Below are 22,610 nucleotides of genomic sequence, written 5' to 3'. Positions count from 1 at the left end.
TTGCATATACTAAGCCAGATAACAATTCATAACAAAGGAAATTCAACACATAATTCTCTTCAAATGGGACTCGGCTCTAAGCAGTTTAGCAGAGGCTGAATCAAAAGATGGTTTTATTGTTGTTTTGTTTTTTTTTTAAACAATGCACGATACAACGAAAATAAGTTTGTGCTTCCTATTCATACCCAACGTTCCAGGCATTCTTTGTGAATTTCCACCTGGATACAACGTTTGTGTTTATTTTCAGGCTACACAAATTTGGCACATATCCACAGACAGAGAAAAGCAGACAAATGAGGAGAGTTGTGTACAATGCTTCTATCATCAGTAATACATAGCTCCGTGCATTATGCACTAGTTAATTGTTCTTGCCTTGTCCTAGTTCTGTTCCTAGGAGGAAAATAATACACATAAAACTCCTACCTCAAGCCTACAAATGTTATGCACTTAATTAGGAAAAAAAAAAAAACACCCAAAACCTCAAACATAACAACAGTCTTTTTACATTAATTATGTAAATAAAGTGTCTTATAGAATAAGGACTCATACACCTAACAACTTGCAGCCCTGTGTGCTCATGAGCATCTACTTCTTGAGAAACCCCATCCCCTAAAAAAGCAGCATCCACACTATCTGCAATTCCTGCAAAAGATACCAATATGCTTCAGGCAAGATTTGCCTGAGAATGCTTTACAGTATGTTTCCCCTCTACACTGCTTCTGAATACAGCCACAGTAAATGAAATCTCTCTGAATGCATCTCTCATTGGAGATCCTAGGATACGCAATACAGGAAGGAGGAATAAATTAAGTTGGCAGGCTTCAATGGTTTTAAGTACCTGCCGGTTCCCTGACTGTTTCAGTTTAAAGTGCAAGGGAAAAAGCACTTCACCTGACAACAGAATGAACAGGGAACAGCATCTTTTGCTCTATCCACAGATGAGAGCTGAGAATGTCATGCATCGTAATTCAGAGTACGCATCCAAGTTCTTGGGTCACTTGTAACAAGTTCAGTATGATGAGAAATATAATCTGGTGCTATGGACAGTAACAGCATCATGGTAGCCATCTGCACGTAAAGGCCGGTTGATTTGTTTGTTTCTAACAGTTTTTGTTTTATAACAATCGTTTGCTAATTCAAAAGCTAAAAAGAAAAGTGCACCCGAACATCTGAAACGTTTTTAACGATCTTTTCAGCTTAAAATCAGAAAATTATGTGTCATGTTAAAATCACTGACCTTTTCTAATTTTTCGAAGTGTTCTCTGAGGAACTTCATGGGTCGGTCTGGTTTTGCTATGCAGAGATTTACAATGCACTCCTTTAAGATCTGCTGGATGTTGTGCTTCTGAACATAGAGCTCACATCCCTTCAGGCTCTCGTCTTCTTCCACACTGCAGGAAGAAGCAGCAGCCATCTTCAGGCTCGTAAACAGTAAACAGACCTGGGTAAAGAAAATGGTGTAAGAAAGAGACAGTTCTTTATCAGAGGAACTTGGAGCAGCAGAGATAGACGAGTACTGCCTATGGCTCTCAATCCGGAACATTTTGATGCTCTGCAAGCACTAACCACAGGATCAACACATTGGCAACTACGAAAAGCGCATTTCAACTCCTCAACATCTACAAATAACGGTACAATGAATCACGTAAGGCCACGAGTTGCAGAGGCAGTCATTAAACACCGGCTCAAAGCCCCGCATTTCACAGCCTCCCCCCGCCCAGCACAAACCCAGGTTCGCGTCTCAGGAGGATTTCAGGCTCGGGCAGAGCCCAACAGCAGCCGATACCCGAAGGAGGAGGGCCGACCTCCCAGCGCTGCGCGCCGCGGAGCCTCCCCCAGCCCGGGTCGGGCCGCGCGGGGCCTCTGAGGCATCGGTACCGCCCGCAGCCAGCCGCAGGGAGCGCGCCGGGCCGTACCTGGGCCGCCGATCTGTGGAGCGGCAGCGGCTCTTTCTGCCGCCCTCACGGATGAAGGCGTTTCTCCGCCGGCTTCCGCAGCGCAACAGCCTCTTCCTCCTGCTCCTCTTCCTCCTCCTCCTTCTCCTCTCGCTGCTCGCTCCGCGACCGCGGGGCTCCTTCCCTCATGCAGACGCGGACAAAAGGCTGCGGCCCCGCCGCCGCAGGAAGTGCCGCTGCTGTCACTCAGCAGCAGGATCGGCCTCCGCGGGGCGGCACGGAGCCGGACGCCGGGCCGGCTGTTACGGCGCTCGCTGGCCGCTGTCTCAGCGCTGTGTTGTAATGGCGGCTGAACGCACTGCCGCCGGCTGCCCGGCCGCTGCGATGCGAGGCAGGGCTGCGCTTTGCTGCGTCCCGAGCTCACGCCGCGCACTGCGGTACCGCCTGCTCGCGTTGCCCGCGGGCTGCGCGGTGCGGTGTGCAGCGCTCAGAAATACAACTGAGCACGTATTGACTCGGTGGACACTGGAAATAATACCGTGTATTGCTGCTGGGGGATTCTGATCCCGCTATAAATTATTTATTAAAGGGGGGAGGGGGGGTGAAGGGAAGCACACACCACGTGACACAGCCCCAAGGCGCGGCCTGCCGCCAAGCGCGCTCGGCGCGGCCGTAAAGCGTTTCCCGCCGTCGTAAAGCGTGCCGCGTCCTTAGCAACGGTGCCGCGCTTCCGTATCGCCGGGGCGGCATGGCGGCGTGCGGGGCGGCCGAGCTGGCGCAGGCCCTGAGCCGGCCCCTGAGCTGTCTGCAGGGCCCCGAGTGCGGCCGGGCGGCTCGGCTGCGGGCTCTGGAGGCCATCCGGGTCGAGGTGCAGGAACGGCCGCTCTCGTCGGAGGCGGCGCGGGAGGTTTTCGAGGCTCAGCTGGTGCGGCCGCTGGCGCGCTGCCTGGCGGGGGACGCGGCGGAGCGGTGCCGGGAGCTCGCCCTGCAGCTCCTCCTGCACGGCCTGAGCCGCTGCGAGCGGCCCGGAGAGGCGCTGCCCGTCTTGCTGCCTGTCCTGGCGCAGCGCCTCGGCGCCGAGCCGTGCGAGGAGCTGCGCCTCGGCCTACTCCAGCTGCTGGGGCTGCTGCTGCGGCGCGGCGGGGCCGACGTGGCCCCGTACCTGTCCGATGTGGTCGGCATCCTGCAGGCCGCACTCCTCGACCACTACGCCGAGGTCAGGCGGGAGGGCTGCAGGTGCGCCGTGGCCTGCGCCCAGGCCGTGCCAGGTGGGAATCAGGCGACACGGGGGGAATCGCGGGGTGCCGTGAGATGCGCTGTCCCGGGGGGGCCAGGCTGGGGCCGGAGTCTGTGGGGATGCAGCCAGCAGCAGGGAAGAGAAATACGTTGTGCACGGCCTCACATGAGCACTTCGGCAGCCCCGAGGGGGATCCGGTGAAGAAGTGTACCAGAGATATCCACTGGTGGATGCGGGTTGGGCGTGAACCAGCATTGTGCCTCACAGCCCAGAGAACCAGCCTTACACTGGGCTGCATCGAAGGTGCGGCCAGCAGGGTGAGAAGGTGACCCTGCCCCTCCGCTCTGTGCTGTGAGCCCTCACCTGGAGTACTGCATCCACATGGGGAGTGCTTGGTGCAACACAGATGTGAACCAGAGGAGGGCCATCAAAATGACCTGTGGGATGGAACACATCTCCTACAAGGACAGGCTGAGAAAGCTGGGGCTGTGCAGCATGGAAAAGGGAGAGCTCCAGGGAAACCTGAGAGCAGCCTTCAGTATCTGAAGGGGCTGTAAGAAAGAAGAGAACAGACTCTTTAGCAGGGTCTGTGTGATAGGACAAGGGGAAATGGTTTCAAAATAAAACAGGGCACATTTAGATTGGTTATAAAGAAAAAGTTTTTTATGCTAAGGGTAGTGAGGTGTTGGTACAGGGTGCCCAGAGTGGTGGCAGTGCTGTGTCCCTGCAGACACCCAAGCTCAGGGGACAGAATCTGAGCATTGATGGAGCTGTGGTTTCCCTGCTCGGTGCAGGGAAGTTGGACTTGATGACCTTGAAGAGTGCCTTCCAACTCTTAAACAATTCTATGATTCCATGATCAGTTATGGCAAGTGGGTGATGATGTTTCAGTGGGGGAGCAGTGCTTGTGGGCTGGCATTCAGCTCCAATATAATGTAAACATCAGCTTGCTGCTCACAGTGCTGCAGAAATCACCCTGCTCAAAATGTGTGGCCCCTGTAGAGAATGGAGCACTTGAAGTTTCTGTCTCTCTCCTAACAGAGCACTTCCACATGCAGTCGGAATCTCTGATAAAGCCCTTAATGCAAACAATTTCACACCAGCACTACAGAGTTCGTGTGGATGTAATTCAGGCTACTGGAGCAGTGATACAGTTTGGAAATGGGAAGTCTGTGGATGATGTTCTGTCTCATCTGGCCCAACGGTTATTTGATGAGATTCCCAAGGTGTCAATTTTCTTCTTTTTTTGTGAGGGATCAGGGGGTGTTATTTTAAATCTAGCTTTCTATTTGTTTTTCTCATTGATTTTCAGCATTCATGCCTTCATTTGAGGTACATAAGCCTGTCACATATGGGCCCAGTCAGCTGTGGACTATCCAAAAGCAGGTGGATGGCCTGTTCCACTGCTGTCTGGTTCTGCACGCTGTTGTAGTGTGTAGGCACCTTAATGCTAAAGGAGGCCTCCAGTTCTGTCTAAATTCTTCTGGCAGATCTCTCCTGGATTTTGTTCTATGTTTTTTTTTAGATGTTTAACAAAGACAGTTTGGGTTCCTTCATAAGAAGCAATTGCAGTAGTCCTTTGTAAATGTGCTATGTAATCATAAATAATTCATTTTTTGAGTGGGTGCTTTTAAATACTTAACTTTGGTTTCTGTTACAATAAATGGATAAAATTGTCATCTAGAGAAAGGCTGGAAAAGTGCAAATTCGAAAGAAATGTACGTTTCTCATGTTCTCAGAGAGATACAAAGCACAAGAAGTGTGTTTGTGCAGCACTTCGTCTAAGGCCGAATGAGAGAGAACACAAGGGGGAGCACGGGGTGCTGAGATGCTGCAAGTGAGGAGATCCTCTGCTCTTCTCATTATCACACACTGTTCATGCACTGGATACCAAATCTTAGCTACCAAAAGCAATTTTTTATTCTTTCTATCTTTTGAAGTATGTACCTGACTTTTAAAAAATGAATTATTTTTTTGTTCCCTCATTTTTAATCCACGCAGGTTCGTCAGGCTGTAACAACTGTGGTTGGAGAATGGCTGTTGCACCTCCGGGACAGATACTCCTATTTTCACAAGTTGATCCCTCTGTTACTCAGCAGCATTGCTGATGACATTCCTGAAAATATGTAAGCAGAATACTTTTGATTTTTCTTTTCTTTTTTTCCCCCTCCACTTCCCTTCCTCTGTGTGGAAGTATTTCTATGTTTACAGATAAATTATTTGGAAGAAAAGTAAACATTTGTAAACCTACTCCTGACAGTGTAACCTCTGGTGACTTATTTGTGTGAGGAGGGAAACGGTAAGAGAGGCAGAGCTGGGATTACCCTCTAGAAGTGTTCATCAGCATCAGCTCTTCCCACTGCTTCCAGTTCTTCCAAATGAATTCAAGAAGTCATAATTTCCAAAAGTCTCATTTTAAGATGTTTTCCTGTGGGAGTCATGGTTTTTATTTTATTTTGAGCCTAGGACACTAGCTTGGACTTATTGGGAAAAGATAGGCTTGCAGTGGGAGAAGGAGAACGAAGAAGATCTGAAGGATAAGATGGATTTTAGTGTTCCACCATCTCATTATCCCAAAGGAGGTGAGTATTGCACAGAAAGTAGGGATTTTCCAGGTGGGTGGTGCTGAGGAGGATTGGCTCAGCACTGTTCTCTCTGGAGAACTTGCATTTAAAAGGGGGGGAAAAAAGTGTATGACCTGAGAGCAATTGCCTTTTTTTTCCCCCTTCCAAACTTAGTGATTCCACAGAGATTGCACAGAAGAGTCCTTCGATTTGATGGCCTCAATTAATTCTTTAAATGGCATTTATGCTGTCAAAACAATTAAAAGGAAATCACGGAAGTTGTTAGGCAGCATTTTCCAAAGAGGGCACTGTGCCATACTCCTGTACGTTTTCTTCCTTCTTTAAACATGTTAAAGCATAAACTTTAAACCACTTTGTAGTAAGACATATATGTACATTTTCAGAGTGGTGTGGAATTAAAAATTTTGCATTATCTATTAAAGAAATACGACTTGCACATGTAAAATCCTCAGCAGCATTTGGAATATCTCCTTCCACACTGAAGCAGATCCCCAGAGCTCAAATTGGAGTCTCTAAACTCTTCCGAGGCTTTTCCTTCCACATGGCTGTCATTGTCTTGAGAATAATTTGTGGGTTTGTTTTCCCTCTCCAGTGACCCGACCAGGACTGGGGTGTCGGGAACTCGTGTCAAGGAACCTCTCCAAAGTCCTTCCAGCTCTCTGCCGTGATCTAACAGACTGGGTTGAAAGCACCAGAGTGAAAGCATCCCAGCTTCTGTATGTGTTACTGCTGCACGCAGAGGACCACATAACACAGCACATGGAGCTGCTACTCAGAACTTTGTATCAAGCGTGCTTGGATGAAGAAAGCGAGGTGGTTAGGAATGTAAGTATCTGCTACATGCTTCATGAAGACACTCGTGTGTGTGTGCCTGGTGCACTGTGTGAGGGATGGCAGTACCGTGGGTCACTGCAGCTTCCCCGTGACATCGGGATCAGCTTTTAATGGGTGTTAAAAATATGTATAAATTGTATTTAATTACTGTGTTAAAATCAATGCGTTCTTGTATTGTTGGTCTGAAGACCGATAATAAAATTATTTAAATACTGTTTGGTTTATAAGCCAACTCCATGAAGCTTCAAAAATGATCTCCATAAAAATCATAAGCAGATTAAAGTGTAAAAGCCTTGTGGCAACAGATTCCATTTAGAAACTTGTGCAGGTCATGCCTGTTCAGGTTCAATTGATCATCTCCCCCTGCTGCATAGCCCACCTAGTTCCACACCGTACCTGCAGTCATTGTACTTAAAACTCCTAACATTTTTGCAAGGAATAATTAGTATCATTTTTATCTAATAGTGTATCAGTTGTTGCTCTCAAGGCTTGGTTCAATAATAAGGCAATGAAATTTATGTCACTGAAAGGACTAGATGGATTTCTCAGAGGCCAGACAGGCAATACAAACTGTCTTTACAATTTTTAGAGAAGATCTGTTCATTTTTCTACACAAGCAAGACAGCATGCGTATAACAAAAGCATCACGTAAGTTAATTCAGAGCTGCAAATGGAATTGCCATGGGGAATTGGAAGAATATTTTCCACTCACCGGATGCAAGTAGTCCAACTGATGTTAAATAGAATGGATTTCCCAAGTCAAGGTTTTCTTTTCATTCCCACTGTGAGTTTAGCCATATGCAGACTGAGAAATCCATGTCTGAAATGATTCTTCTTCGAGTCTGTTTTTCCTTTGCAGTTTCTTTTTGTTGGCTTTATACTCTGTCTCAATACCAGTTGTTGTTTCTCTCCCTTCATTTTTCCTGAATTGATTCAAATTTTAATTAGGTTCAATTGAACATACGTGGCTAAATCACTAGAGTGGGAGTGACGTATATAAAGGGAGGTAAGCTTTTGTGTTTGGGGAAGTGAGCCAACTGCTGAATAAAGGAATTAGGAGGAAATGTTCCTGTTGCACAGCGTAAAGTGTGTCTGTGTAACGCATCTGATTGGGGTCAGGCATCAGTAAGGCCTGATGTGCTAGTATGTCACATAAGAACAGCCTGCTTTGCAGGCAGAAATGGGATCAAAGTGCACAAGTGTAATGGGGAATGGATTTCAGCCCTTTCTGCTAAAGGAGAGATTGCAAGCAGTGAGCAGCTCCATGGCAGTGCTTCCACAGTAAGCCAAATCAGTCACATCACTGCCAAAATACAGTACAATAGCAAAAAATCCCATTGATGGATTTATTGTTGATGCTTTGAATGAGTGGGTGCATGGAGAGCACATGCCTGAGGACAGCATTTGGAGAAAGACTTGAAACCAGCAAATCTGCAACATCTGGTTATTTTGAGCTTGAGACTTAATTACACTGCAAGCTGTACACTTCATTTCTGTACGTTACTTTCACATGGAGGTTTGAGGCCAAGCAGGGTGCTTGCATACCTTAGTATGTGTTTACTGAACACATGTCAAGAAAATTTCTTCATGCGTATAACAATTCCTGAGTGTGGAAAAGGCCTACAAGGCAACTGCTGCAGCATTTAGAGTAACAGCTGGCATCATAAAAAGAAAAATCCCAATGATGTATTGAATGGTCTTTGTGTTTCCAGAAGAATCCTCTACAGCTAATGTTCTTTTTTTTTCCAGTGTGTGAAGGCAGCAGAATTGATTGGAACGTTTGTCAGTCCTAAAGTGTCTTTGAGATTAATCACATCAGCCCTTGAGATAACACCTAGGCCGTCTTGTTTAATGGTTCTTGCTGCAGTGATTCGAGGTAGCCCCAAAAAAATCTTGCAGCCTCATTTGAGCGATCTTGGCGGCACGCTGTCACAGGCTGGAGTTTGTCAGCAATCTGAGGAGGTAAGGATTTAGGGAAATGTGACACCGTGCTTCTTGAACTCACTTCTTCATTTGTTCTCCTTAAGTCCTCCCTTACCTTTCCTGCGCACTCCCAACCCACTCTGTCTCAGGATGTATCTTAACGTGTCTGAGACTAAGACAGGAGTTTACATGTCTTTCCCAAGACTCCTTGTATTCTCCTAGTTGTGGTCTCCCGATCAAACTATTCCCAAAAAACTGCTGGCAGTTCGTCCCCTTAGCAGATGTGGATTCAAGTTCTAGAGCTCATGTAGGATGCTTCATATTGTGGGGGAAAAATGGAGAGGTGTGAGGAGGAAAGAAGAGGCTGTTCAGAATGCGCTGTACAAACAGCATTCTCCATTGGCCAGTCCAGAGCCAGAATTCAACCCATGCTTTGAAATTCTTTGTGTTCTCAGTCCAAACAAGATAATGTGTTTTAATCATCAGCAATGGACAGCTTTCACAGGCCACAGAGACTGGTATGTTGGCTTCCCAGGAAAGATTCCCTTTTCGTGTCATTTCTTATTTTTGTTTTGTATTAATTTGTGTACTGTTTTCTGTTTTAAAAAGAAGACAGCAGTATGCTGCTTACCTGTACATTTAAGAGCATGTTCTGTATTCTGTTCAGCTTGGTTGCTTCTCATTAAGTTTCATTAAGACTCTAGCAAGGAGGCCTTTGTAAATTAGAAATCTCTTCTCAAATGGACCTTTGCTAGTGGCTGAGCCATTCTGCCATCTGAAGAATATTCATCAGTTGCTATATAAGGACGGGAGAGCTTCTCTTCAGTGTGCAATGGAGAATGATTCTAGGATTATAATTATTATTTTCTTTATCTTACTCTTCTTTTTTTTTCTCCTCCACACTTGCCCAGATGTGGAAATAGATCTGTGAGGAATCCTCACCACCTCCCCCACAAATGCAGTCCTGGCCTTTCACTGCAGCACAAGTTTTTTGGCCTTTGTTCTTAAGATGACCAAAAAAGGCTGCACTGTTGCCTTCAGAAAATTCTGTCTTCATGAGATTCAAAAGTCCCTTTACAAAAGTTATTCATGTGTGTAGACTGAATCTGGCATAATTATCTTTCTGAGCCAATGTAAGATATACATGTGGAGTTATTCTAGGTTTCTTCCCTAATGGAATATACACCAGTGATGCAGAGAATTAACCTTAATCTCCGTGAAGCCTGGGATGATTAGGAACTCACATAACTGGAAGCACTATAACCTGATTGTTCAAACAGCAATTCCCTGAGGTGTATCTGCAGAACTGCTTTGAGGTCTGACGCTCAGCGTTTCCGCGCAGCGGCGTACAGAAGGCGCATTCATCTGAGTCGGAGCAGTTGGTGGAGTTGTGAAATTGTTCTAACCTATGGTTTTGGAAACAATCTATCTCTAAAATAGAGAGCAAATGCTGCACAGACATTGTTTAGCTAAGGATTGGCTGTGTCCATGAGATTAATAGCATGGATAGCTAAACTATTTCTAGACTTGATTTATTTTTGGTAATAAATTTATAACAATGGCCCCTTCTGTTAGTTGAGTGTAGTCTGACAGCTTCATGGAATATCAAGTGCACTTTATCATAGAAGTTACTGCAAGCTAACTGACAAGAATATTGACTTCCACTGACATCAGTTGGATCAAGATAACAGGCATTATATTGCAGCAAAGGAGATAAATTGGCAAAGATAAAAGCAGACACTCGGGTTTTCTTGTTTTATGCATTTAACCATTACTGTTCAGTTGAAATAGTCAGACATGGAATAATATTTGAAAAAGTCATAATAGATGTTATTAATTAACAAATTGCTCTTCAGAATGAGAAAGTGCTACCTGTAGTAAGCACAGCAAAATGCTTTGATGTTTTTATTTGCAATGGAGCGGCTGTGAGGTTAAGAGCAGGATCACTGAGTTTGTTGCCAGGACAAGGCAGGAAGATTATGCTGCGTTCTGCAGAAAGTGGAACGTAGGTCACCAAGAGAACCAGCATCGAGTGATCGATGTGGCTAATTTAGAAGACTGTACAGCACCCAGATTTTATTATTATCACTTCTCTTATCTCGCTCTTAAGGAGAATATTTTCTAATGAACACAATAAATATATGCTTTTATTTAATAAAGGTCCTTTACATGGAGCAATTGCTTTGCTGTGTACGAGCATTGATCGAGGTATGCCAGGAAGACTGCCAAGAAATTTGCTTGCAGCTCATGAAAGTTTTGGTGACAGTGATGGCAGTACCAAGTTCTCAGCACCTTAAAGAGAAGGTAAGATACAGACTGTTTTAGCATGCTGTATTTCCTTATTCTGATGTTGATAAAGTGCTTTGTCTAAACAGAGCCATAGTTTTTTGTGTGGCTGTTAGAATTTAAACCACACAAATCCTTCACTGAGATTGGTACAGATTGAAATTATTTGCTACTGCCTGACCTTAACTCTGGCTCTGTTGTGCATCTTACTGACTCTTAATGACAACCAAGAGAACCTTTACATGGGGTAAATTCTTTTTAGTGTTTGAGATTATGCAGGAGTGAAAGTGGGACTAGCATTACTATTATTTTTATTAATTATATTGTTATCAATAATAATGAAATCAATTTTTTTTTCTCTCTCTAAACACACATCTGACTGATTTTACAGTAGTTGAACTTTTTGCCCCTGACCAGAACTAAAAGTTTAAATGTTGTTGCAGGAATGCTTTAAAGTGAAGGGCATCTGTAGATGCCCTGATAATAGATGAGCTTTTGGGCTACACATTTTCTCACCCCCTTATTCTTCACTTCCTCTTACTTCCCCAAGCTAAATAAATCAGCAAGCCTTCCTCATGTAGTATAATCACGACCCATCCAAGTTGTCTTTCTTCAAATGTGCTTCTTAAATGTGATGGCTATTCTACTGCCTTTGCTCTTGCTCCCAGGCATGCTATTCCAGAGGCCTGTGCACCATCAGTATTTATGGCCCCCAGCTGAAAGGCTGCCTCCAATGAGGCACACACTTAGAAAACTGCTCTGAAAGAGGTAAAACAGAACAAGTATTAAAAATACTTTGTAGGACAAAGAGGTACAGCATGAAGATCTGTCTTGTGGAGAGCCAGTGAGAGAGCAGGATTTATTTTATTTCATTTATTGGCCTTGTGGTTTTTCTATTTGTTTTTTTAACAGAATATCTGTCCACATAGACCTCAGATTGATCTGATATCTTGTCCAGTATCTTGTCTGTTTAGCCCTTAAGTGGTCTGTAAAGTTAGCAATGTGAATTCATCCTCCTGCAAAGGAAGCTGTTTCATGGAGGTAAATCCTGATTTTCATCAACAAAATTTTATCTCTCAAGATTATTAAAGGTTTAGGATGTTCCTGCAGTCACAGTTGATTTTTAAAGCTGACAGGACTTTGGATGAGAATCTTTTTTGTCGTTAGCCTTTAGTTCAGCTACACAAATAGAGTATCTGGCGACAAGCTCACTTAATTGCAACATGTAAGTTTGTCACCAAAGCGAATCCAACTTGCTGCTTTTTGCTTTTCTCCCCTGTTGCTGTTCTTGTGTTCAGGGTCAAAAGATTTGGAGAGTAAAAAGCAATGATAAGATTTGCATTATAGAATTTGAGTTCAGATAAGGAGATAAGGAGACAGCAGAGCAAAGCGATAGCGGAGGCTGCAGCTGATGTGACTGATGCACATCTGTGCTCTTCCCACTTGTGATTCTTGGCCCTTTGGCTTTGCAGCCCTCAGTGTTTCTAGTTGCCCGGGGCTAAGAGAAGAGATCAGGACCACCAACTGAGCACTGAGGAACTGTGATGAGGCGTATGGTTTACAGCCCCCAATGGGCTGAAGCTAAGTCAGATGTTACAGTCAGTCAGGCATGTTTTGAGCTTGTCAGTGCTGTAACTGGTGACCTAAAGGTGAGGCTTCTTTTTGTTATCAGTATCCTATGCTGTCTCAGTTCTTCTCTGGGCGTGTGTTGATTACTAGCATGAAAGTAATGCATTGTTAAACTTGCTTGTTTTCAAATAGATGAAAGAAAATCACCCTTGCTATTCTTTTTATTGACTACGAGACACTTCTGAATGAGAAGATGCACAACAATCTGCTGGCATATTTGATTTCTCTCCAATGTTTTCAATTGCACATGTGAAACCAGTTAATAGTTTATTTTAAATCACCTCTGAAAGAAGCATTGTTTTGTGCCTCCTTTGTTTAATAAAGAACAAAAGGTGTTGTGGATGGGGGGGAATGGAGAATGGTTTCTCTCTTGACACATTCTGTCATATAACATCTTCCAATTTATTTACAGATAAATGAGTATTTTACATTCAGATTATTCTGTTTTGTTTTGACTGGCTCATAGAACGCTTCCAGAAAGAAAAATTCACTGTGTTGAGGCAGGCAAAGCTGCTTTATGAATAACCTTTGTTCCTAGCAAATCCGGATTGATTGGCTTATTTTAAAAATCTCATTTATTTTCTCCACATCTGGATCTTTCATAATAACACCTTTGTCTGGCAAGTTATTAGCCAGCAACACTCCAATGGTCCTTGGCGTGCTTTAGCTGACGCGTGCGGTGGAGTTCAGTTCAAAACCAGTAGAGAGATGGCTGTGATGTTGTGGTCCTGCTGCACCTTGTAAAGTCAAACGGCGTCACTCACAGCGCTGTGCTGCAGCATTCCCTGCTGGAACTGCTGGCCATGCTGAGGATGTGCTGCTCCTTACTGGGGTTCCCAACCATGCCTGGCTCCTATTCTTGGCTCACTGTCTGCTGAAAGCAGTGGTGCTGTAGGCAGTGCTTTCAGCATGCTCCTCATCTCTGCCTGCAAGAACTTCTACATGGCTTTTTGCCTCATTAAAGTTTGAAAGGAGAAAAAGCAAAACACAAAAGCAGGAGGAGAAGAGGGAATTCCTTGCCCTGTCTGAGCAGTAGTGGCAGTAGTTTTGGTAGCTGCCATAGGCCTGGATGTCTGTGTGGGAAATTGCCTTTACGTAGATGTTTAAAGCATTGTTAAGCTGAGAGAAAATCATTGCATTGCTGAAATGAATATGACTGGTTTCATGGCTTGGTTAGGTTTTGGATAGCTTTTCAAATGGGTCAGAGATGCTTTAATTTTGGTCCTGCATTGCTGTGTTCCTTACAGTTTTGCTCTGAGATCAGGACAAATATTTGTTTTAAAGTCAGAATTACAGGATTTATTATAGGCCAACACTGTGTGCATTGGTCCAAATTGCAAGTGTGGGAATCCCTTCCCTTTCTTGGGGTATAAACAGAGTTTCAAAGGTTGACCTGTTTTTCAAACATCACCCCAGTTAAGATGAAGTATCTCGCCTCTCTTTTCTTAACAGGCAGAAGAAGCAATGTGTTCATTAGCTGAAGTGCAGCAGTTGGATGGTTTTCTTTACCTCTACAGACAGCATATCCTTCAGCTTCTGGAATGGGTCTCAGTGTCACACGACAGCTGGACCTGTTATTCTCCAGAAATATTACAGTTAGATGTCATTGCGACTCATTCAGGTATGACTTATTTAGTGCTGTGATAGCCCATCCAGTTCTTATAAATGGAATGACAAAGTAATAATCTTGGTAGCCTGCAGACACGTGGCACTTTATAATGAATAATGTGGTATTCAGAACCTCCGCAAGAACGATGAAAAGCAAAAATGAAAATGTGCAGGCAGTCCAATTCCAAAAGCACCCATCGGCTGCAGGGAGCCTCCGTCATCTGAAATCTGGGAGGAAAGCTCTCTAACCCCAATGTGGTGTTGGAAGGCAGCCTTCCTTTATTCCTCACAGTGCATTGCAGGCGACTTGATAAATCAAGCACGCGCTCTCACGGTTCAAGGCTGAAGTGCTTTTCTTATTTGTGGAATGAACAAGAAGTTTTTTCACTGCAAGCTCTGAGAAGCCAACTTCCCTGCATGCTTGCATTCCCCTTCCCATGACTGAGGAACTCCTAGACAGTCGTCTGGCTTCTCCTTAGTGGCAAATAAATCATAAAATGTCTGGGCAGACGTTTTGACTTGCCCCCCATGCTGGTTATTTGCTGCTGTCTGGGTTTTCTGTCTAACACAGCAGCTCCTAGGGCTAATCTGCTTGTTTGTTTGTTTTTCTTTTTCTCTCTTATCATTCCCACACAGAATGCTGCTTTTTAATCAGTGTAATCAGGCTTACTCATTTCCAATGTCTCAGTTTTTGCTGCTTTTCAGGAATGTGTGCTTACTCTGAAACTAGCAGTGTAGATTATTTTGTTTATTTCCCATCTGTTGGATGTGGTGTTATCAGTATGATATGATAAGTGTCCTAAGAATGCCCCAAAACTCACATGAAGTAATATATCTCAAATAAATGTTAAGAAAATAAAGACCTACTTGTTGACATGGAAATTTAGCAAACTGCAGCTTAACATTCACCCTGCATTGCCTAAGTCTAGACGTTGGAGATTTATTTTATTTTTAATTAGTCACTGCATTTCCAGATGCTACTAAATGCTATTGAGAATGGTGAACGGTTCAGTCTGTGCGTTTCACGTGTGAAGAACCTTCTGGTCACCAGAAAGGCCCGGGTGTTGTGTCTCTTCCTGTGCAGGTTCTGAGTGATGGGACTTGAGTGGATGTGTATCACAGGAAAGTGAACTGGAGAAGTTTCTAGGGCAAGGTAGTTCATAGCAAGCAGCAGTCCACAGCAAGCAGCTCACAGAATAAAGCAAGTCGGTGGTCCAAGTGTCTTCCTCTTAAAAACCATGCAGATACGAATCGTTGCCAAGGAGAAGGGCAGCACCTTCCTGCCAAATCACTTCTTCCCGTGTTGGGCTGACAGCTCGGGGCTTATTTCTTAGCTTCTTGGTTAGTGATAAAAAAGAATTCATCAGAGGAGGTGAAAACGTTAATAGTTCAGAGCGTGAATTTGGAAAATATTTTTGCTTCAAATAGTAGCTTGTAAAAATGCAGTGCATTTTAGATTCTCTTGTCAAATGCAAAGGAGCTTTATGTAAACATGGAGAAATAATAAGGCTGCGGTCATTTTGTTACACAAGTTTGGAGGCTGACCCTTTCAAACATGGCATTTCCTGTGAGTGCAAAGTTAAATGCTGTTTTAACACCAGGCATATTACACATTTCAAAGTGCTTCTGTATGAACCATCTGAATAGAAATTAATTGTATTATTACGTGTTTGTTTTCTAGGTCCTGTCATAGGTGAAGCTCTCCATGACTTTATTCTCATTCTTAAGACGTGTCTGCAGCCAAACAAAGATCCCCAGATGCGCTTAAAACTTTTCACTGTGTTGTCAGAGTTGCTCCAGAAAGCCAATGAGACCATCAATTCCCAGGGGTAAGCAGAGCTTTGATTTTTGGTTGTTTTTTTTGCAGAGCTATGTATCATTATATGCATGGGCTACGTAGAATCGTAGGATTGCTCAGGTTGGAAAAGACCTTAAAGATCACCAGGTCCAACCACAACCCAACCATACTCGCCCAACTCTCTAACAGCCCTTCACTAAATGATGTCTCTGAGCACCAATAGCACAAACACTGTATGTCCTCTCGTGGAATTGGATCATATTTAACATCAAGTTACAAGCATTTATAACAGTGAGACTTGCAGGCAGAGAGAGGGAGGATTTACTTGCATTTGAAGCAGCAAAAAGTACATCTTAATAGTGATGAGAGTGTGGTGAAATAACAGTAAGTTCTGGCTACAAAATCACGTTCATTGCTGGCAGTGATTTGTTTAGCTGCACAACAGTTTACATAGGAAGGGTTTCAGTTATTACACCAAGCACCGTTGTATGATCATCAAATTTTGTTTGAATCTGACATTATTGTCTCAGAGGGCTGCCAGCTATTGCTTTCCCAATTCTGTTTCAAAGTGACAGAACAAATATTCTCCCAAACAGCACAGAGTTACGGTTAACGTGATGCTGATGGAACTGACCTCTGCACTGGAGCTGCTTGGAACTAAAAGGAGATTTGGAGTGATAGTGATCATCAGTGGTATTTTTTTCTAGCCAATTTTCTAATTGGGAATTATGAACTCTGAGAAACGTATTTAAAATAGTAAATCGAAGGTTTTTGGCGGATTTCTGTGTGTTTATTGGGATACAGATTTGTTGTTATTACTGAGTCCTATGCGCCACCTGCTGGGCGTGAGGCACGGCCTGATGCCTCGTGCGCTGCTCCCTCCCGCGGTGAGCAGGCAGCGGCCAGGCGCTGGGCTCCCGTCTGCAGCTGTGTGCAATGGGTGGCAGAGGTGCATTCCTGTGACAAGGTGTCGAGCAGCAGGGAGAAGTACTGCGCTGTGCTCTGTGTGCTTTGCAGCTGCCAGCTGCTGCGTGAGGCATGGGGATGAAGTGGACAGCCGGAGCCTCTGTTATCCACCTAGAGGGCAGGCAGATGGGGCTTCTCCACCAGGGGAAAGCTACGTATCTGGGGTGCTCCCTGCAGTGTCACAGTTCTGGTGTCAGCAATGGCATTCATACTTTTCACACTGTGAATTCTTTTCACTGGGCAGTCTCAAAAGGCCTTACAGATATTAATGAATCCTATCAGCACTCACGTGGAGCGTTATCTCAGCCTCGCAGGCAGAGAAAATGAAACAGAGAGAAGGTAAGCAGCGAGTCGTGGGCATCATCTGCAGTGGGAGGAAGTCTGGCCTCTCCTTTCTGTGCATGTCTGGTATTTGCTTACATATTACCTCAAAAAATTAAGTTATGAAGGGCTTATCACATATGTTACAATCATGTTGACAAGATTTTTTTTTTTACAGATTCTTTTTTTCTCCTTTTCTGCCTGTGTTTCTATGGCAGAAAATTCTCTTTTGCATCCTGTCAGTCTCTTTATCACTTCCTCATGAGCCTTTATTTTGCTTTCTTATTTTTGGCTGCAGGCTGTTCCCTAGCTACCTGGAGATTGTGATAAAAGACATCCTGGCTCCTAATCTGCAGTGGCATGCTGGGAGGACAGCAGCTGCCATCCGCACCACAGCTGTGTCGTGCCTTTGGGCCCTTATTCACTGCCAGATGCTTGCACCAGAAGAGGTAAATTCTCTTTTTCATCAAATGTACTCTGAAATCTTGCACAGGAAAACAAAATAAATGTAAAGAAGAAAAACAGATCCTTATAGTTTGTAATGTTTTCAAATGGATGCATAGGTTTCATAATTAATTTAATTGCAATGGAGTAGTAACAAGTGAAATGATTAGCAGTGAGGGTATGATGGGTCCTGGTGGCAGAGCCAGGGCCTGCTCTGTGCTGGGTTCTGCTCACCACCACGAAATGATGCAGGGCTTCGTCCTGGCACAACAGCAGTGCTGACACAGAGCATTGTGAGCATCATCAGTGCAGCGTTGACATGGCCGGGACTGGAGCTGCTGGCACGTGGCAGTGACAGCTTGTCTGTTGCCTTGGAGCCCATGGGGCTGTTTGGGAAAATCATCTAAAGGACTTCTGGAAAGGGCAGGAGGAGCTGAGATGGAACCTGAGGGGTATCTATGGAAACTGATGCAGAGAGCTGGCAGGGAGTGTCCTTAAAGAAATGCGAGGTGCCACAGTGATGGAGGATCGGTGGAATCGGGGGGGTTGAAGCTGCTCACAAAAATGGTGTTTGAAAATGGTGCACTGGGAACACGCTAAATGTTATTCAACATTTACAGTCTCAATAACAGATCTCAATCGAACAAAGGGCTTAAGCACATGTGAGATACCAGAGGCTGCTGTTGTGTTCAAATGCTTTTCTCTATCGGTGGGCGACGTCGGTGCCCTTTTGCATCAACATACAGAAAATGTACGTGTGGAAGACAAATAAGGAATCGTGCCAGAAGTGTTACACTAAAATGGTCTTTATTTTAAAACTTGCTCTTAGAATAAGAGCACCATCTACTGTACATAAATTGCTTCAGCTCCGAACTATTGAAAGTCTTACCAGGATTTGTATTTTGTGTTCATTTTTTTTTTTTTAAATAAAAAGGCAGGTAAGTCTAAAGCTTTAATCAGCTTCAGAAAACTCATATGCATATGTACTGAGTACTCATGAACGGTGTGATAACATTGGTAGGTTTTTATTTCCCAAGCTTACTTCCAGGCAAAAATGGAGCTGTGTAACTTCAGGAGGTATAGGTATATTAGGTATAATTACTTATTTTTTTAATTAGGCAAGCCAGGATCTGTCAGACCAAATAATAACTGACATAAGCAATGAGCACAGTGCTTTAAACTGACCGAACTGCTGTTGTTCTTCTATGCTTTCCTCATTAATCCTAGGTCTTAAAAGTCAAGGATGTGTTGATGCCCCAGATTATTGCAGCCATGGATGAGGACTCTAAAATCAGTCGGCTGATGGGTTGCCGCATTGTTGGTGGTATTTTAAAAGTCTGTGGGAGGCAATTTGATGAAATCCAGCTTGGCAAGACTTACCCTGGTACGTATAAGAGTTGGGGGATGGGGGAGATGTGTCTGTACTGTACAGTTACAATTGCTTTTCCCTGAGACTTCCTAGTAGTTTTGTTTGTAACACTGAGGGCGTTGTGGAGCACAGGTGCATTCACTGTGCAGGCTGTCCGCTTCACCTGCAGGCTCACTGTGGCTGCTAGCAATGCAAGCACGAACACAGACTAGGGAATGCCAAGTCTGTGTGATATCACTGATGTGTGATGGCTTTAATCCTATGTAAAGAGCAAAAAAAGTCTTTACATAGTTTGGATTCCAAATAGGGGTAGATTTTATGCTGACTTCTTTTTTTATTCCCATAAATATATTCTGCTGCTCTTTCTATATCCTCTTATCTGGTTTATTTTAACTATTTGGGTACTTATTCCATAAAATAATTCTATAGATCTTAAGGAACTAGAAAAAGAGTTGTACAAAACTATATGGTTAGCAGCAGTTTTGTCTATGAGAGCCCATTTAATGTCCTGAAGACATAGCACTAAACTGTTAGGTGAGACTTGGTGAAGTGTGTGAAGTATAGGTATGCATTTTAGAGAATCAAAGTGCTGCAACCTCAGTGGGTGTTGCTGAGCATGACTCCAGCAGCACCTGCTTCTTGCGAGGCCCTGCTCTGTTAGTGTTTCAGCTGCAGGCTTTCCTGTCACAGAGGTGTTGTGCTGCAGATACATTGATATCATTTTCAGATACCCTCCCTCCCGAGTGGAACTGATTGATTGTTAAGTGTTCTTGATGTTGTCATGCATCACACCACCAGATGGAACTTCAGTCGGTGTTACTGTCTGCAAGGCTTACCAGAGGTTCATCTGCATTGCTTCTTACTTTAGACTGTATGAAATAATGTTCTAACTATAGTGAAAGCAGAGCAGCAATGCATTATATAAACGGTGGTCGCATTGTTCTCCGTGCAGTGTTTCAGAGAGCCAAGAGCAAACTGTGTCACTGTGCCATAAATAGACCTGAATACATAGCAGGTTGTTGTTCAGGACTTGTTGGCTTGATTTGGTTTGGAAAGGAAAAAGAAAAAAAAAGCAGCTCCAAATCTACGGTGCTGCACCGTGAAATAGCGCTGTTCTCTGCAGTGCCTGCTAGGGTGATGTTATACTGCTAAACAATTAGTCAGGAGAAGTACAATCTATGCTATGTGACAGGGTTTATGTTCTCAGAAATGTAAACAAATAAGTCTGCCCTTCCCAAACTGAGCATCTTAATGACTGTTTTGTTACACAGTACTGCAGAAATCTTAACAACAAACGTCTTTATTTTGGTGAGACGTATAAACAGACCATCAGCAAAGCACATCTTTGCATCTTGCTTGTTCAAGTAGTCTGTGATGCATCTGTTCACTGAAAATGCAGTGTTTTACAGAAATATTGTGCTTTACAGAGTACAGAAGCACTATTTCTGCAATTAATGAATAGACATTCATAGTGCTAGCTAGGTAGAGTGCTAGAGAGTAATTCCAGTGATTACGAAATAGATTTATGCTTTGAAACAAAAAGGGAAGATAACTTCTCTGTAGGTCGTGCCCTTTGGTTACATATGTAACTGTATGTTCTTTTCAGAGGTGTTAAAGCGTCTGGACGATGCATCAGCTGATGTACGACTGGCTGCTGCTCACACCCTAACTGACTGGTTTAAATGCTTGAAGGACAGTGATGTGAAATCTGCAATGAAAAGTCACATTGAGTTTCTGTACCAAGAGCTGTTGATACACCTGGATGACCAAGATCCAGATACCCAAAATGCAGTCCTAGGTAAGACTTTCAGTCATTTGTATTTTGAACAATGCTTTAAAAAAAATGTTTTCAAGTGTTACATGAAAATAGTATTGATAAGGAGAGACTGCTCTGAGTGGGCTGGTGTCACTGGGAGCCTTCCTTTGGGTTTTGGTGACAGGGAGCTCAGACCTTTCACCTGTATGCAGAATGTAATGTTTCATCTAGCGTTCACCAGGGTGGGAATATCAGCATATCTGATGCATCAGAACTCTGTACAGACAGTAAATGGGACATGAATGCATCCGTTGCAGGATGTGACCAAATCCCAGCTTGCTATTCAGATTCTGTGGAATTGATTGGTGTGTGACTCAGTGTTCAGCATGCCAATGTCAATGTACAGAACCTCAGCAAATGAAAGGGCAGCCAGCAGCATGACTGCTCACCGTGCACAACAGCCCCCAGGTTAGGCTGCAGCCACTTTGAGGGAACGTGGATAGAAAAACACAAAGCAACTAATGATTCTTATACCATATTTTTGTTTTACAGAAGTATTGAAAGAAGGAAGCATTTTATATCCTGAGCTGCTTGTGAGAGAAGTTGAAGTTGCTGTAGATAAGCATCGAACACCAGTCTACTGTAAACAACTACTGCATCACATTCAGACCACCAGAGAACCAGCTTTATGAATCAGTTCTGCAGCTCTTCTTAGTGAGCTGCATTTGGAATCTGTTGATATGGATTGCTTTCATGTTTCATTTGCTCAAGGTAGGCTGAGCAATAGATTTTTTTTTCTCTAGAAGTTCAGTATTAGCTCATTTATAACTCAGGTTGGCACAACTCTACATTCTTTGCCATGTGAGCAGTTCTTTGTATTTACTAGCAATAAAACAATGTTTTAATTCTCTTTGCACTGGAAGCTTTCTAGATAAAAGGTTTAAAAGAGGAATATTTTTCAAGAATTTGACACCGTTTCTATTTGAGGGAGATCATTTATTTTAGAAAGTAATAATCTAATGTCAAATATATTTATGTTGTTCAGTGAGGATTCAGGCTTCCAAGGAGTATTTCAGACTGTGGCTGATATTCAGGCTTTGCAGTCACATCGGTGAGGCTCTGTTTTACCAGAAATAGAGACAGCCAAACTTGTGTTGCATAATGCAGCAGAATTTTCGTGGTGTTTTGAGTGCTCATTATGCTGCAGTAACAGGGACATATTCTGAGTAGGTGTCACCGAAGGGGTGTTCTGTATTGTCATTGTATTATGCTTTGTGACTGAGAATAAAGCTGACATTTTTTAAATTAAGGGTTGGATGTGGAAAAAAATGTGCTTTTTGTCATTTAGAAGATCAGTATTTATGTTGCATTCATTAAATATACAGTGTCTGCACCTTTATGTTGATACTGTAATGCCTCAGAGGGCAAGCAATATTTACATCCTCCTTGGAAGGGAAATACTCCAATATTAGGTGAAAGTTTTGTGCTGGATTTTTTGTGGTGTTGATTTTGAGACCGTTGTGCTGTATAAGATTTTGGTTTGGGGTGTTTGGTGGTTGTTTATTTTCATGTTCTCAGCTATGGAATGAAGTGAGCTTCCAGTCATTGTGGATAGTGTGCCATTTATTGCACACACAGAAAAGTTGTGGAAAATCAGGTTCCTCTTTTTTTTAATTACTCATTCTTTAGGCAAAAATGCTTTTTATCTTCTATCTCCCAAATGCCCTGGCTTTGTATCAAGTCTAAAAATAGGCTTTGCAAGGTTTGGCAATGCTCCTTCTGCTTGGGAAGCCCTCCTGTTTGCTTATCTTTCCGAGCAAATTGTGTTTTTTCACACTTAGGATCCAGTTGGTAACCAAACTGCTTTCGTACCTACCTGCATTCTCAAAAAACATTTGAGAGAAAATAGATAGAGAAAGCAGACCCTACTCCTCTTCTACAAGCAAAATCAGGCAAACT

General features: G+C 43.5%; 2 protein-coding genes across 2 annotated transcripts in view; one reads left to right on the top strand and one right to left on the bottom strand.

Moving 5' to 3' along the window:
• Positions 1 to 2,155, bottom strand: part of PRKAR1B (protein kinase cAMP-dependent type I regulatory subunit beta) — an 87,705-nt gene extending 85,550 nt beyond the window's left edge. The window contains exons 1-2 of the mRNA XM_042827681.1: positions 1,917 to 2,155; positions 1,238 to 1,441 (exon numbers count right to left, since the gene is read on the bottom strand). Coding sequence (XP_042683615.1) covers positions 1,238 to 1,414 — 177 coding nt within the window. The 5' untranslated portion in view covers positions 1,415 to 1,441; positions 1,917 to 2,155. The remainder of the gene's footprint in view (positions 1 to 1,237; positions 1,442 to 1,916) is intronic.
• Positions 2,156 to 2,643: 488 nt separating this feature from the next.
• DNAAF5 (dynein axonemal assembly factor 5) lies at positions 2,644 to 21,960 on the top strand. The gene is made up of 13 exons (XM_042828049.1): positions 2,644 to 3,163; positions 4,174 to 4,358; positions 5,134 to 5,258; positions 5,599 to 5,714; positions 6,310 to 6,542; positions 8,301 to 8,513; positions 10,635 to 10,778; positions 13,842 to 14,010; positions 15,679 to 15,826; positions 17,381 to 17,531; positions 18,754 to 18,910; positions 20,502 to 20,693; positions 21,204 to 21,960. The coding sequence occupies exons 1-13, from the start codon at positions 2,644 to 2,646 to the stop codon at positions 21,341 to 21,343; spliced, it is 2,493 nt and encodes an 830-aa protein (XP_042683983.1). The 3' UTR covers positions 21,344 to 21,960.
• Positions 21,961 to 22,610: the final 650 nt, after the last annotated feature.

The sequence above is a fragment of the Centrocercus urophasianus genome, unplaced genomic scaffold, assembly GCF_019232065.1.
Source record: "Centrocercus urophasianus isolate 14NV4802_14NV808 unplaced genomic scaffold, USGS_Curo_1.0 seq_29, whole genome shotgun sequence".
Taxonomy (NCBI): domain Eukaryota; kingdom Metazoa; phylum Chordata; class Aves; order Galliformes; family Phasianidae; genus Centrocercus; species Centrocercus urophasianus.
The sequence above is the reverse complement of the archived record's forward strand: the minus strand, read 5'-3'. Positions and strand labels throughout refer to the sequence as shown.